Source organism: Ylistrum balloti, unplaced genomic scaffold (genome assembly GCF_031769215.1).
Source record: "Ylistrum balloti isolate Yb309-2 unplaced genomic scaffold, AGI_CSIRO_Ybal_v1 Utg369818, whole genome shotgun sequence".
In the NCBI taxonomy this organism is placed as follows: domain Eukaryota; kingdom Metazoa; phylum Mollusca; class Bivalvia; order Pectinida; family Pectinidae; genus Ylistrum; species Ylistrum balloti.
In genome coordinates, this window is record NW_026781987.1 from 448,051 (window position 1) to 458,906 (window position 10,856).

Sequence of the window (10,856 nt, forward strand, 5' to 3'; positions counted from 1 at the left end):
AGTTTGTTGACATGTGCAATTTAGTTTACGGTATGTCGTAATATCCTGAGAATGTTTATCGAAATGTTCGAGCACGTACTTGAAAGTTACAGATATATTTTTCAAAACTAACTACAAACTGGAAAGGCTACAAAATTTAGGCAGTCGAACTCCTTGATGGTATATTTGCAACATTCAAAACGAAAACCGGAAGTAAATAATTTGGTCAGGTGACCTCCAAAAATAGAACTTTCATGTTTATTTTCATTTTAAGTGCAAATACCCTCAAATAGACACCGTTTCGCGAGGAAATGGTACCGCATTTTAAACATTGACTTCTCTGCAGGTAGGTTGATATTGCTGTTTACTTTAAAGCGCAGAAAATAGATGTTTTGAAAATAACTTTCACTGGGCTGATTTTCTTTCTGAGCTGTGAAGTTGTCGCCATAAATTTGTGGTTTTTCTCGACTTTATCAACGTACGCGATGAAGTACCCAGTCAGTCACGTGACTGTCGCAGTACTTTGACGTTAACTCTTGTTAGCGCTACCAATGAATAGAGCATACGTTTATTATGATGGCAATATATATAACGTATTCATTATTTTATCAGAACTCTTTAGTATTCATTCATAAAACTCTCGATCCTCAAAACAGAACGGCTTTCATTTATCACAGAGCTTTCATTCCATTCATTCCCAAAGTTGATAATTATTGCATGTGTGCAACTGTTTGATTGATTTTACGAAATTCATAAAAAAACACGGAATGAAAATAAGATCATTCTTATAACTTAGGCATACAGGTAAAGAGTAAAGACATTCCACGAGTAAAAATCACAGGACACTGTCCATTATATATATATATATACACACACACTGTCCATTACATTTACGATCACCTGTATTAGGTCTTATTAGACATGGTGCATCAATGGATATATATCTTAGTGTACAAGAAGTTGAACTGTAATCTAAATCTTGTCTTAACCTTAAGTCTTTATCTTGTACTTCTTGTATATTCAACTGCAGTGTTAAATATGGTCTCTGTCACCAATCTGATGAAGCATGCTTCCTTGGCTTGATCAGTTAGTAGAGCCCTTGGAAGACTGGTTCAATTCCAGTTCGGCGCACTTAACAGGAATGTGTATTTGTCATGCCATGTTCTGGAGTCTAGTTGATATTGATAAATCGCAGGAAAAGGAGTGCCCTGTCAGTTTGGCTGTTGCATGGTGGTAAATATGATCTCTGTCACTTGGCTGAAAGTATTGCTGGAGACGCAGGTTCAAATCCTGGTTGGAGCTTTTGACAGGAATGTGTATTTCCCTTTCCTTTCACAATATAAATGCACCAACAATCAGCAGAATGAGAGACATCAACCCACTGTGTCTAGGATTGTTTCAATTTGAAATCACATCAGTAACAGCTATCCACATGATGAGTATCGATCAAGACCAGCTTAGTTATATCACTGATAGCCCTCATCACTGACAATCTTTATTTATTTATTTAGTTACATATTAACATATAAAATACCTGCTATTAAGGCCTTTTTTTGCAGACCTGCTTGAGTGAAAGAAGACAGTAGAAGAAGGAGGAAGAGATGAATAGAAGCTAACTGTGGCAGAATTTATATTGTAACTGAACTCTGACCACAGTCAACCATCCACAACTTTATAAAGATGAAGGAAATTTAATGGTTAGATTTCATTAGTTTTTACCATGCGTTTGTTTTCGGGCAAGCAGTGTAATACTTAAAATTAGACTCTTCACAGAATTATAACACTCTCTGAGAGAAATGATTATCAGTTTGAAACTAACGCCAGTCGACACTCGTTGTTTTGTCTACCACCTATCGCTGTTTTAATTGCAGATAGTCAAGTTCATCATGTGACTTTTTGGAGCCTTGTAATAACCTGACATTTTGATATGATTTCTTACTACATGTAATAATGCAGTTAGCTAAAACTTAATTTGTTAGCCATGTTTCAATTCTTACTTTGTAAACTGACTTCTTGTTACACACTATACATATGACAGAGTGAAATAAATGAATTTGAATTAATCTGAATCTAAAACTGCATGTGCAAAGACATTGTTTACACTCTCCGAACGATAATGATATGAATCAGTGTTGGGTCACTCCTATTTAATTTTTAATTTTTTGATGTTGTTAATTAAATGGTTATGCAAATTTAAAAATATTTTAATGAACAGAAAGTACACAATTTTTAACATATTTAAATGTTATAATGCCTTTTTTCAGTTATGAAATGAATATCTAACCATTTAGTCCCATTAAGTGTTTGTATGAAAAGGATAGTATTATTTACGCCTGACTAATCTCAGACAAAAAACAGTCTACTTTTCTTTATCTGTCATTATGAAGTCCTTGATAAGTACACCTCCCACACCTCTTCCTATTTGGCAGCAATCATCAAAATATAAATTGTAGATCATGATGTTACTGAATCTTAATATTCAACTGTTGACTTCTGTAATTCACAATACTTTTGTTATATAAGCATTTTGTGATGGCAGCTGTGGTGAGTGGGTATAATTTCTATATTTATTAATATATTTCTCCTTTCAGTGATAGCAGGATGGAACTTTACCCGAGGGGTGGTGATACACAGTATTATTTACATCTTAATATGTAGACAGATAAATGTCTACAATCCCCTTAAGTCTTCAAAGTGTGATGTATTCTAATAATTTTAAATTTTATGTTTTGTTACAGATTTTCACACACGTGTTTAAGTGAATGGACTTCAGCTACCATACCAAATTGTCAGTGATGTTGTTGAGAGATGGGGGTTAAAGCCAGCAATTTGATGTGGTACGACCAGACCGGTCGTACAAAAGACTCATTCTATATCTACAGCTTCAAGTTACCTCCCCCTAGTTTTAACTACAATTGGACTGACCTCCACTACGCAGCCAGTCATGGAAACACATCCAGAATTCAGGAAATCATACATAAATCAGGTTGATCTTCTTAAACACTCGCACTATCAGTTGTTTTCACAGGGATGATAATTTTGCTACTCCGTGGTACATAAATGTGAACTGGAAAGTTTAAAACTTAATTGGGTTGGATAATAATACAATTATTTTAAAAGAAATCCTGGTTTTGGGTCAATAAAATTACCAGCTATAAAGTATTTGTCTTACGCATAAACCTCAGAGTAATCTTACCTTTAGTGTATATCTTTACATGGACGGTGTTAAAAAATGAGACATTAACAATTGTAATAGTAATCTGAGACAACACATGTTCAATATTGTATTGAGTCTGGTGCTTCTATAGATCTAGACCTACTTTTCATAAACAAATACCTTAAAACAAGATTATTTTAACAGCCCTCCCTTCTCTCTGTGGTAGACTAATTGTAGAGAAATATGTAGTTCATGTTAAAGATAAGGTCAGAACATCTAGAGCTTCCTATCAGAAGTTTCTCTGTTAAATATACACTAAAGATATTTACATTTAATATACAGTAAAGATGTGTACACTTAAATATACAGTAAAGATGTGTACACTTAAATATACAGTAAAGTTGTATACACTTAAATATATAGTAAAGTTGTGTGCACTTAAATATACAGTAGATGTGTACACTTAAATATATAGTAAAGTTGTGTACACTTAGATATAGAGTAAAGTTGTGTATGCTTGAATATAGAGTAAAGTTGTGTACACTTAAATATACAGTAAAGTTGTGTACACTTGAATATAGAGTAAAGTTGAGTACACTTAAATATACAGTAAAGTTGTGTACACTTAAATATACAGTAAAGTTGTGTACACTTAAATATACAGTAAAGATGTGTACACTTGAATATAGAGTAAAGATGTGTACACTTAAATATATAGTAAAGATATTTACACTTAAATATGTGTACACTTAAATATACAGTAAAGATATTTACACTTAAATATACAGTAAAGATTTGTACACTTTAATCTTTAGTAAAGATGTGTACACATGAGATCACCAAAAAGTGTTAAACTCTCAAATAACTCCCACTAATGTACTGAGAAATCCAGCTAATGTTTTTACAGTTAGAAGTGTGCTCGCATATAGTGCTAGGGAATTGGAAAATTGGAATACAATGTACGTTGTAGTTTGACACTGATTGGATTTCATTGGAACTGAATTATTATTCTTTTTTTTTTTTTTTTTTCGGCAAAACAAATTTAGGAAGATTAGAGTTGTCATATCCAGCCAGTGTCTTATCAAAGTATTTTTTGCATCTCCAATCATATTTGCTTCGTAAAAATATGTTTCAACTTGTAATTATATCAAGGGAGGTAATTCTTACTTTCCAAGTTCACAGAAAGTGCTTTTTCTTTATTTTGAAATTTGTCATTCTGTTTTGTTTTTTTTAAGATAATTTCCTTTTCCTGAATTGTGTGTACATTATTGTCACTTATGGCCATTCACTTATATGGCCATTTATAGGAGATCTTTGCAGTTGAATTTTGTAATATTTGCTGAAAGTAGAATCAACATACCCTATAACATATACACTGAACAGTATATCAAACACCCCCATTTTATGTTAGCTTGTTTTAGATCAATGAAAGGACAGACTATTGATCTTTTGTCATGGTTGTAAACAGTACTTTTGCTCAAGTTTAGAATCGTCAGCCATTTTGAATTTTGATACATAAGTTTGTGATTCCTTTTTCTGAAGAACTATATTTTAGGGATTTTGATAATACTTGATGGTCATGAGCTTAATGGGTCTTAGATGTAGACAGCACTTTTTTTGTCCTACTTTATAGATAGCTTTTTTTTAGCCTACTTTATAGATAGCACTTTTTTAGCCTACTTTTTAGATAGCACTTTTTTTAGCCTACTTGACTCTTCATCAATGGTCCTTATACTTGTTGTTGTTATTTCTTGGTAAGATCTTGATGGATACCTGCTTTCCCATTGCCTAATTTGTGACTGATTGATCGATTGAAAATGATAAAGAAAGCAGCGATCTTGGATTTTGTCATATTTGTTATTGTTATATTTTCAGAAAAACTGGATGAATCACTCTCAGAACTCGTATATCCCTGGTCCCTCATTGTGCATTCTCCAATTTGGGTTGGAGAAACAAAATGGTTGACAAATGGCCATTTTGGATTTTGGCAGTTAAAGTTTGTTATCACTGTTTTTGAGAGGTACTGATGGATAATTCTTAAATTTGATATATAAGTTGCCATTGGTCCTTTGTTTGCATTAATTAGAAAGGAAAATAGCTAACAAGTAGCAATCTTGGATTTCCACAGTATGATTTGTCATCACTTTTTCTTGAGAAGAGTTTGGGAATATGAAATGGCTAATTGGTGGCCATCTTGAATTTTGACAAGTATAGTTTGACAAGGCTATTTCTTGGAAAGTACTGAATGGATCATTACTGACATGTATGTTGGCTGCTCTTGGTCTCTAGTTTTACACTGTATATTTTTTGACTGATTGCAAGAATTGAATTGCAGACAGATGGCCTTCTTAGGTGGCAGTTATATTAATGGATAATTTTCAAACTTCTTTGTCTCTACATTTGTGCATTGTCCATTGAAAAACTCATAGGAGAAATTCCATGGCAGATAATTTTGATTCTGACAATGATAGTTTGTTATCACTTTTTCATAAAGTACTTGATGTATCAGTCTCATATTTCATTTTATTTTCCTCTTTGTTCTTAAATGTGCATTATTTGCATTGGCACTGATTGTGAAAACAAAATGGCCGATTGGTAGCCATCTTGGATTTTGTTTTTGTTTTTTCTTTAGATACTGCCTTTGTTTGTTAGTGGATGTTACTGCATGATTAATTTACCCTACAATACAATGTATAATTAATACTAGGTAAACAGAAGAAAGAAAAACATATTCAAGTTGTAAGAACAAAGATCATACAATAATGGTTGCCAAGGTTCCTCTGGGATTTCTCCATGAATTGATTCAATATTTAAAATGAGCACCAACACCTATTTTGAATTCAGGCATAGGGTGTGGTTGATTAGCAATATCGATTGTAGTTGTACATATCATAACTATGTTTTTGACTGTATAGAAATCATTGCTAAAAGCTTTACAACGCCAATTTTACCTTGAGAATATTGTAAAAATGTTTCTTCTTTTCTGGACTAGGAAACAAAAGTGTGAACTACCAAGACTACTACGGTAAGACACCATTGTACTGGGCTGCCTATAAGGGCTACAAGTCTTGTGTTGAGGAACTCCTGAAATGTGGTGCATTAATTAACATTCACTGTCGAAATGGAGGGACACCATTACATGCAGTAGTTGGACTCTACCCTGATTGTGCCTTATTTCTCATACAAGTAAGATTCAAGGTCACTTCTATAAAGGTTGACTTAAGAGTCACCTTACTACAGGTAAAAGCAAGTATGAATTTAAGGTCACATTTTCTTTTTACAACAGTTATAAGATTCAAGGTCACCTTTTTTGCTGGAACTGTTGTGCCATTCTTAATAAGTGTTAGATATATAACATTGAAACTGTTAAGATATCAGTGAAGTCTGCATGGAATTTATAGGTTCAGGTTCAAGAAAATTTAATTTACTGTTTAAATATATACAGTACGGCTTATGTTAACAATGTTATGTATACTTTCCCAGAATAATGTAAATTTTCTCATCTCAAACAGCATGGAGCCAATGTAAACCACGTGGATAATTGGGGTGTGACACCCATGTATTTAGCAGCCTCCAGTGGTCAGCTGGAGGTCATCAGGTACCTACTGGCAGCTGGGGCTAAACCAACATTCCGAAATAGGGTAAGAATGAACATCCTTCTTGGAAATCATGAAAATTTAGACCCTTATTTCATGATCTTTTTAGTTAAAGGTCCAGAAATGGGTAACTGAATAATTTGATGGGTTAAAAGAAAATTGACAATTTACAATATATTGAGAATCCTGAAACCTGAAACATTTTATTTACAAATGTATGAGGAAATTGTATATGATATAAGGCGAGACCCTGTCCTATATACATCTGGTAACTTGACATGATCAGTGGCCAAATAGCATCACAATGAAATGGTATCCATTTGTTTTCCTTAGGTATGACCTAAAAGCAGATCATTTAGTTCAATTGAGGAAATTGGTAATGAATTTTTTTGTGCATTAATGACAAAATTATGTTCAAGAATTTAATTCTTATAGCAGCATATGTTCTACATCAATTTATGTCCGTTTTGGATTGACATTCTGTAACATCTCATTCTTGTCTTCACCTCAGATGAGGTGGAATGTCAGCCCTTGACTGAGATAAATCAATCTCGAAAAAAACATACGACTGACAGCTCTTTTATATCATACTAGTTTTCAGTGCAAGTTATATGTCTGACTTTTCAGAAGACGGGTGATATTCCCAAACAGCTTGGTGTTCATAAGCAGTTTTGTGATTGGCTTGTGAAGTTATCCAAGAACCCACCGTCCCTTCAACAGCTGTGTCGTACCAAAGTCAGAGAGAGGCTCGGTGAACCACTCAAGATTAAGATGACCACCTTGAACATTCCAACAAAAATGAAGGCATACGTTTCCCTGGAGGAGTTTAGCTAGTCTCTGTGCCTTAAGCATTATATGCAATTTACTTTAGATAATACCAGTAGGTTATAGGAAGTTCTTCAAATGGTGTCTTTTGATATGCAGATCTTGGAGCATTTGATTGTAAAGAAATGGTTTAGCAAGGTTCATAACATCAGAATAGTGGACTGTGCCAGTATTTTGTTTTACTCCAGTAAACTGGTATTGGTCTTTGCGATGTCTGCTCAATTGATGTTGTACATGTTACATATAGAGTTAATATATTTACATTCCAAAATAGTGAGCTTGTAAACAGGGACAAGGGGGCCCAATCACTTTTGAAGTCTCTGACAAGGTTTTATGCAAAGCATAGCCGAATCGACTTTTATGTGATAACAAATTGTTACCACTTAGGTAAGGAAGAAAATATTCCTGTTGTTTTCTCTGTTAATGTAATCTTATTGTACTATTTTCTGTACAAGTGAATACAAGATTTTAGTGTATCAGGTAGTTTTCAATGTACAGCTTAAACATTTTGTTGATACATTACCACCTTGAACACTGAATATGTCGGTGCAAACACACTTCACACTGTTTTTCATTTGGTGAATGTGACAGTGTAGTCTTTGAAATGTCACACATAATTTTCTTACTGGTTGAAATACATGAACTTTTATTTAATATATATTTAGCAATCCAAAGAAAATATTTCACAATATACACATAGTCATCTTTTAACAGCTATGACATTTTCTAAGTGTTCTCTGTACTGAAATTTTGATTATTTTGCTCCCCAAAGAGAGAGCATAAAGTGGCTGCTTTTTCTGTCAGTAAATTTGTCTGTCCATCGTACACTTGTCTGGAGTGTAACACAAAAACTGTAAGAGGCATCAACATAAACATTCATAGGTAGATAGATCTCAACAAGGAGAAATGTCGTGTACAAGAACCATAACTCTCTATGCATTATTTAGGAATTATTGCCCTTTGTTATTTTTGTACTTAAATTTTGTCCAGGGCATAAAACAAAAACTATAAGAAGTATCAAAATAAAACTCCTAAGTGGATAGATTTTGATGAATGAAAGTGCAGTGTACAAGAACCATAGTTTTTTTTTCCCCATTTGGGGAGCATAACCCGTCTCCGACAGCCCTTGTTACATGAAGGGAGTACATTTATATGCATATGGTATATTATTGTGTGCGTCATACTTTTGTGATGTAAATGTTGGTTCTACAATATAAAACTTGTGTATATAACAACCATGGCGTACCATTATACACATGTAATTACAGAATAAATTTTCTGCAAACCTTTTCTTTTCAAGGTATCTGGGGTATCTTAGTATCAGAGTTTCTTGGGTATCCAGGGCATCTTTGGTGACTGGGGCATCTTGTGTATCCAGGGCATCTTGGGTGTCAGGGGTTTCTTGTGTATCCTGGGCATCTTGGGTGTCAGGGGTTTCTTGTGTATCCTGGGCATCTTGGGTGTCGGGGTTATCCAGGGCATCTTGGGTGTCGGGGGTATCTTGGGTATCCAGGGCATCTTGGGTATCCATGGCATCTTGGATGTCGGGGATATCTTGTGTATCCAGGGCATCTTGGGTGTCAGGGGTATCCAGGGCATCTTGGGTGTCGGGGGTATCTTGGGTATCCAGGGCATCTTGGGTGTCAGGGGTTTCTTGTGTATCTTGGGCATCTTGGGTGTAGGGGTTATCCATGGCATCTTGGGTGTAGGGGGTATCTTGGGTATCAGGGCATCTTGGGTATCCGTGGCATCTTGGATGTCGGGGATATCTTGTGTATCCAGGGCATCTTGGGTGTCAGGGTATCTTGGGTATCCAGGGCATCTTGTGTATCCAGGGCATCTTGGGTGTCAGGGGTTTCTTGTGTATCCTGGGCATCTTGGGTGTCAGGGGTATCCAGGGCATCTTGGGTGTTGGGGAGTATCTTGGGTATCCAGGGCATCTTGGATGTCGGGGATATCTTGTGTATCCAGGGCATCTTGGGTGTCGGGGGTATCTTGGGTATCCAGGGCATCTTGGGTGTAGGGGGAATCTTGGGTATCCAGGGCATCTTGGGTGTCGGGGGTATCTTGGGTGTCGGGGTTATCTTGTGTATCCAGGGCATCTTGGGTGTCAGGGGTATTTTGGGTATCCAGAGCATCTTGGGTGTCGGGGGTTTTCAGGGGTATCTAGGGCGACTTGGGAGTCAGGGTAATCTTAGGTATCTAGGGCAACTTGGGTGTCAGGGGTATCTTGGGTATATGGATATCTGGGGTATCTAGGGCATGTCATGTTCCTGGCCTATAACTATGTTAGGTACATTTCAAACAGGACCACATCAGGTCACATGGTCTTTTATATCATGGCAGTATAGGATATAATCCTGACATTTGTGTATCTTGGTTTTGTCAGTATAATATGTCATGTTCCTGGCCTATAACTATGTTAGGTACATTTCAAACAGGACGTCATTATGAACTTCTATCTAGTCCTACTTATAATGATGAATTTGTGGTTTTAAGATTGTATAATGATGCAGCAGCAGTAGCCTATAAAGGTCACAAAGATATAAAAGTCATGATACTGGATGCAAAAGTTAGGACAAAAAAAATATTTTGAAATATATTGTTAATCTCATGGATGTAAGCAGATAAATCAGGTGAAGGGGAAGGAAGGAAAATATCCAGCTTTTAAATAACAGATAAAAGTCATACATTGTCGGGTGCTGAGATCCTTCTGGGATCTCTTGGTCTAGTATTAAATTGTATGCTCTGTTATACCTTTGTATTTGAAGGTACTTTGTAAGTTATACATATATATGCTTGAACAATAATTTGAATTTTTAGTTCAGTTTTGAAATACCATGCATTAGTATTTTCATATATTTTGCATCTGACATTAGTTTTGGAAACATGCACTTTTTTACATTTTATGAGCATTGATTGTACCTGAAATATGTTTACTTTCACTATTTATGTACTGCAATTTTTCAATATTATTATGTTATATACTTAGAGCTTTAATTATTTTATCTGGTGCTTTATTACTTTGTAGAGTTGTGACATGTAATCATATAAGATTAACAATATAGGCTAGTTTATATTGGTAGGTTTCTAAACTTTCTGCAATATCTGTGATATTTTCTCTGTGTAGTACACCTGGGATATCTTGTCTGTGTAGTACACCTGGAATATCTTGTCTGTGTAGTACACCTGGGATATCTTGTCTGTGTAGTACACCTGGAATATCTTGTCTGTGTAGTACACCTGGGATATCTTGTCTGTGTAGTACACCTGGGATATCTAGTCTTTGTAGTACACCT

The 10,856-nt window shown here is 35.1% G+C and overlaps 1 protein-coding gene across 1 annotated transcript; it reads left to right on the plus strand.

Annotated features, from left to right (window-relative positions):
• The first annotated feature begins 262 nt into the window (after positions 1 to 262).
• Positions 263 to 8,877, plus strand: LOC132544985 (ankyrin repeat, PH and SEC7 domain containing protein secG-like). Its single transcript, XM_060208651.1, has 5 exons — positions 263 to 325; positions 2,718 to 2,965; positions 6,129 to 6,322; positions 6,649 to 6,777; positions 7,360 to 8,877. Exons 2-5 carry the CDS (start codon positions 2,788 to 2,790, stop codon positions 7,564 to 7,566), a joined length of 708 nt encoding a protein of 235 aa, XP_060064634.1. The 5' UTR covers positions 263 to 325; positions 2,718 to 2,787; the 3' UTR covers positions 7,567 to 8,877.
• The last annotated feature ends 1,979 nt before the right edge of the window (positions 8,878 to 10,856 follow it).